Below are 5,606 nucleotides of genomic sequence, written 5' to 3'. Positions count from 1 at the left end.
GCTCCCCGCTGCCGGCCTCCCCCCGCTTGGAGAAGGGGCCGAGGGCGACCCCCCAGCAGGGCAGCAGGGTCTCCGTGCTGTCTGCCAGCCCGGCTTCCGACATCAGCTACGTGTTCGGCAGGTAGGCTCCGCCACGCACACACACCCTACCGTCACAGTGGGCACCGGCGCTGCCCAGCTCTGAGAAAACGGAGCAGGCAGGAAGATAAACGCAGTGAAAGTTGCCTTTTTTTTTTGGTACCGGGGATCAAACTTGGGTCCTTGTACTTGGGAGGCAGACCGTGGAACCGCTGAGCTAAATCCCCGGCCCAAGGTTGTCTTTTCTGCCGCCCACCACACACACTCCACTCTCCGCTCTCCTCGAGCGTTTAGAGCAGATCTCAGCCCCTGTCTTCCTTGGGAACAGAGCTGCGGCGTTCACCAGGCTCACCTGGCTCCCCTCCACCCTGGCACTACTGTCAGCCATGAGCTCTGCACTACTCCACACAGGCCGTACAGCGGCTCTGACCACTGAGATAAGCCGAGCCCAGGAATGAAAAGCCTGCTTCTCTTTGTTGGTGGTGAGACCCAGGAGCAGGGGCCCAACCTGCCTGGTTTATTTCCCATGCTCACCACTTACTTTTCTGCAGTCTCGCAGCAGAATCGCACGTCCACCCTGCCGTGCCCCAGAAACACCGCACACAGATCCCACCCGCCAGTTCCGAAGTGTGGGCCAAGGCAGGGTCTGGCAGACCAGGGATCCCCTCGCACGCCCACTGGCTGGGCGCAGAGCCTCTCCCTGTCCTCATCCTCCCCTTTATCTGTTCCTCCCCCCACTGGGCACCTGTCCATCCTGACCCCACCTGTCCACAGAACTCTTGGAAGGAAAAGTAGGGCCGAGCCTGGGGGCTTGGCTGGGAAGGCAGAGAGAATCCCTCAGGGGTTGGCCCATTGGCCTTTTTTTGTGTTTTGTTTTTTGTACTGGGGATGGAACTCTGGACTTTGTGAGGCAGGTGGAGGCACCACTGAGCTAAATCCCCGGCCCTTGGCCTCTCTAAATGAGCAAAGATCCAGAAGTCCAGGGACATCTCTCCATCCTCCAGCGGGGCATCAGGTGGGCCTGCCCTTAGCCCTGGGCTTGGGATGGGCAGGGGTGCACAGCGTTCTGTTTGGTCAAAGCCCCCAGGGTCCCCCAGGACCCTAACACGCACCTCTCCCCTCCCCGCAGCAGCCAGTCTCTCCTCCACTCCAGCGTCTCCAGCCACCAGTCGTCCTCGAGATCCTTGGAAAGCCCAGCCAGCTCCTCCTCCAGCCTCCACAGCCTCGGCCCCGTGTCCCTGTGCACAAGACCCGGCAACATCCAGGCCCCCGGCCACCCTGCCCTGGGCCCAGTCCAGCCCAGAGCGACCCACTCCCCTCCACTGGCCACAGAGCATGCCAGCAGCTGCCCGCCATCCATCGCCAACTCCATGGTGGACATCCCCATCGTGCTGATCAACCGCTGCCCAGAACCTCTGTCTGCCCCGCCCCAGCGGACACCGGGACACCAGGGCTTTATCCAGGCCGGAGCTGCTTCTCCCAATCACCCCGGCCCGGCCACCGAGAGCTGCACCCAGACCCTGCCAGATGCTCCCTCTGCCATGGCCCTGGAGGGTACGTTGTAAACCAATAATCCAGCAATGGGAGAACCGGGTAAGGGAAATACACAAAGCACCAGTGGGCTTCAGCGGCAGTCAGCTAACACGTTTATAACATTTACTGAGCACCTACTGTGTGCCGGGTACTGTGCCCAGTTGTCAGAACAAACAGATGGGCCAAAACTAAGACCCATACAGAGTGGGGAAAACTCAGACGTAAAGATGCCAGTTCAGTCATGGCAGGGTTCAAGTTCCCGTCGTATTTAGGAACGCCTACAATATGGGGGTGCAGGGAAAGGTCGCAGAAATAATCCGGAGTCAGGTGGAAAAGGGCCTTGGATGCCAAGCCAAAAAGTGGGTTTCACCCTTTAGGCAACAGGGATCACAGACCCCAGATAGGGAGGAGGCAGGGTCATCGGTACAGGCAGCTGCGGGGCAGATGGGTTTGCGGTAAGAGACCAGGCAGGAGGGGGAGGGGCAGGCGCCTTCCCGATGTGGAAGCAGCAGACATGGTGACGAACCCAAGGACCGCCCGAGGGAGCCTCAGTCCTCGCTCTGACGCCCGCGGATGACGAGAGCACGGAGAGGGCACACAGGGCATGGAGGCCACACATTCTGAGTCAGGGAGCCCCAAACCACAGAACGGCAGACAGCTGCCGTCCCAGTCTGGGAGCAGACGTCCAAGGCAAGCAAGGCAGGAAACCCACAGCAGTAAGCACAACGCTGGGGCGCAGCTCCCCGCCTCTCGCGCACGCCTCGCTCGGAAGTCTCCACCCCGAGCTTCCAGGGTGACGCTCCCGCGGTGTGAGACGCGCGTCAACCCGCCGGGAAGAAGGTGGCACGAGGGGAGGTCTTCCCGTCTGCTCCCGGCCCCTCCCGGGACAAATCATTTGCAGATGGCAGGGCTGAGTCCTTCCTAATGAGCTGGACAGGACACACCTTCTTGAGGTGCCAGAACTGAGACGCACGGGGACAGTTCGGGACACGGCAACACGGGAGCTCTGGCACCTCAGAGAGTACGTGCCTGGATGTCACTATGCTCCAGAGTCTTATCGAATTCTGCAAATTTCCTTTTCACTTCATGAACTCGTGTTGCTGAGTGGTTTCCCAGAACTCTTCCACCCAGACCTGCTGCCTTGCACCCCCGCAGTTTCGTTTTCTTTTCCAAGCAGATGAACCCCTAAGGAACTCTTAGAATTATTCACACAGGCACAGGAGACTCCCTTATCCCTAAATCCCTCCGCCAGGCAACACTGGGTTTATCTGTCTGTTTGATTCATTACCAGGGGTACCTGGAGTCCCTGTCTGGCTGTGTCTCTTTCAGGCAGTTTAGAGATAACATCGGGACGGAGGGGCGATCAGGGCAGAGGAATGGGGTGGGGTCCCCAGCCTTCTCTGCTGGCCACTTTCTACTTTGTCCCCCTTCTCTGTCTTCAGGTCCCGCCAGGGATGCACGACCCACCATGAAGTTTGTAATGGACACATCAAAGTACTGGTTTAAGCCGAGCATCACTAGAGGGCAAGGTAAACAGAAGTTGGAGTGCTGGACATGGGGCCCTGGTCATGGCAAAAGAAAAACGGGGGGTGGGTAAATGTGTCCAGGGAAGGGGCATCCCACTGTCCTGCTGACCAAAAGAGGAAACAGAAATGCGTCAAAGATGGCAGGTCAGACACCAGAAAGACTTCCCGGGTTGAGAGTTCACCCTGTCTCAACTGCTTTCCGAACATCCTGCGGGGGGCTGGGGACGGAGAGGCCCTGTGGGGTGGGACCTGCATTTGACTGACCCGAGGATGGTTGCAGCCATCGAGCTGCTGAAGAAGGAGGAGCCAGGGGCCTTCGTCATCAGGGACAGTTCCTCCTACCGCGGCTCCTTCGGCCTGGCCCTCAAGGTCCCCGAGGGCCCTGCATGCGCCCAGCACGGATCAGGTACGAGCCAGTCTGCTCCCTCCAGGCCTCCTGCCGCCAGCGCCAGGGAGTGTTAGCGCATGGCCGTCCGGCCACTTCTGGGAGGACGGGCCCCTCCTGGGTAGCTCCCAACAGCCCTGAGGCCGGGTGAGAAGCACCTGTCCCTGCAGGTCCCCACCCTGCCCAGGGTGCTCTCTTCTAGTTTCCCACCGCTGTGCGCCTTGCGCTCATCTCCCGGGCACCTACAGCAGTGATAACAGGGGTGCACTAGCTTACCGCACGTGTGTGCCAGCCTACTGTGGCGTGACAATCAGTCTTTGCGATGGTTGCCCGGGCATAACCATAACCCACCACATGTGTGTTGTAGCTTATCACTGTGCTTAATAGCTTACCGCACGTGGGCGACACCTTACACACATTCCACACACGTCCGCGGGTCTCCCCTGTGCCGGGCTCTGGGTCCACGCGGGCCGCACCTCTTCGGGGAGGGCAACAGCTAACCCAGCACAAGCACCTGGCTCCCCCGGAAGCCCCGGGCCTGAGCCTGGGAAGTCAGGGGAGACGCTGGCAGGGGACGGGGAGGGTCCAGGACGACCCGGTGGAAAATATCAGGGGCCAGGGAAGAGGTGGGAAAAGGAGCAATTAAGAACAATCCCTGGTAATGCTCATCAGAAGGAAGCGCTCCTGAGCGGATAATGGGACCCACAAACCCTTGAGCAGACCTGGGGGCCCCTCGTGTGGCCACAGGATGCCCACGCGCAGCTCTGGCCAGGGACCCTGGTGGGCGGGTGGGCAGGGATCCCCCAGCACGCATGCGCTCTCCCGCCTTCCCTGCGCTCAGGGCCTCTGCGCTCCTGTGCTTTCTCCCGCAGGCGAGGACAGCTGTGACCTTATCCGACACTTCCTCATCGAGTCTTCTGCCAAAGGCGTGCACCTCAAAGGAGCGGATGAGGAGCCCTACTTTGGTGCGCACCCCCCGACCTGCAGACCCCGGGGATGGGAGACCCACCCCTCTGACGTGCGCGGGCTGGGAACACCCTCCTGACGCGGGCGCCCTTCCCTCGCAGGGAGCCTCTCTGCCTTCGTGTGCCAGCACTCCATCATGGCCCTGGCCCTGCCCTGCCCGCTCGCCATCCCGCAGCGAGGTAGGTATGGGCCCCAGGGGCTTCCGCCTGGGCCGTGGACTATTTTACGGTTATAGTTAGAACACACGACGGAGCCCAGGCTGGCCTCCAGCTCGGGACAGTCGTCCTGCCTCAGCCTCCCGAGCCGACATTTCTTGAGCACTGAGCCACGTGGCACAGATGCAAACTCATCCCACGGGCGAACAGTGAGAGGGAGCAGACTCAGCAAGCCCCACCCCTGGTCATTTTAGGGGTGCAAGCGAGACGAGAGGGGGTCTGGGAGAGGACTCAGGGCCGGGAGCCCCAGATGGGGGAAGATGAGAGTCCCCATTTCCTGCAAAGTGGAACCTGGGTTGGGACGGAGTCAGAAGGGAGTAGGGGCCAAGGGCCTGGGAGGACAGGCTCGAGATAAGGTCAAGGCTGAAGTCCAGGACCCGGGGTTGGTTGGGATCGAAGTCCGGAGGCAGAGGAGGGAGATGGTCCAAGGGACCCTGAGCGGTCCCTCACCCCACCCTCCCCTTGGGGGCCTGTTTCTTCGCCTTGGCTCAGAGCTGGGAGCTGCAGACAGGGCCGCAGACCACCCCACAGACAGCCCGGCCTCCGGCCTGAAGAAATCTGCAAGTGAGTGTCGTGGGAGCCCCCCAGCCCACTGCTTGAGGAGGCGCCTCTCACCCCACTTTGGCCCGGAAGTGCAGGCGGCGGGGCTCACACCCCACGGGCCACGCCCACCTGCCCGGGTCTCTGGGGTCCCAGACACCCGCCCTGCAAGGGGCCCCAGGTCTGGGTCCTAGCTGCTTCGACCTAGGAAAGACCCCCCAAGGTCTAGAGGTGACTCCTGTGGGTGTCACCTCCCCATCCTGTCTTCTGTCACCGAGGGTGGTGGTGTGGGCAGGGGCAGCCGGGGTCCGGGACGCCCCCTCCGGGCCGGCGCACCCTGGAGGTCACCCCACACCCCGCGGG

General features: G+C 61.6%; 1 protein-coding gene across 1 annotated transcript in view; it reads left to right on the top strand.

Annotated features, from left to right (window-relative positions):
- Positions 1-5,606, top strand: part of Tns4 (tensin 4) — a 17,400-nt gene that overhangs the window by 10,221 nt on the left and 1,573 nt on the right. The window contains exons 4-10 of the mRNA XM_033762718.1: positions 1-121; positions 1,208-1,632; positions 3,054-3,140; positions 3,418-3,543; positions 4,395-4,487; positions 4,590-4,667; positions 5,196-5,267. The exon at positions 1-121 is cut by the window's left edge and continues 26 nt beyond it. Coding sequence (XP_033618609.1) covers positions 1-121; positions 1,208-1,632; positions 3,054-3,140; positions 3,418-3,543; positions 4,395-4,487; positions 4,590-4,667; positions 5,196-5,267 — 1,002 coding nt within the window. The remainder of the gene's footprint in view (positions 122-1,207; positions 1,633-3,053; positions 3,141-3,417; positions 3,544-4,394; positions 4,488-4,589; positions 4,668-5,195; positions 5,268-5,606) is intronic.

Source organism: Fukomys damarensis, unplaced genomic scaffold, assembly GCF_012274545.1.
Source record: "Fukomys damarensis isolate Sample0158 unplaced genomic scaffold, DMR_v1.0_HiC HiC_scaffold_13, whole genome shotgun sequence".
Classification (NCBI taxonomy): domain Eukaryota; kingdom Metazoa; phylum Chordata; class Mammalia; order Rodentia; family Bathyergidae; genus Fukomys; species Fukomys damarensis.
Note: the sequence above shows the minus strand (reverse complement) of the source record. Positions and strands in the feature narration are given on the sequence as shown.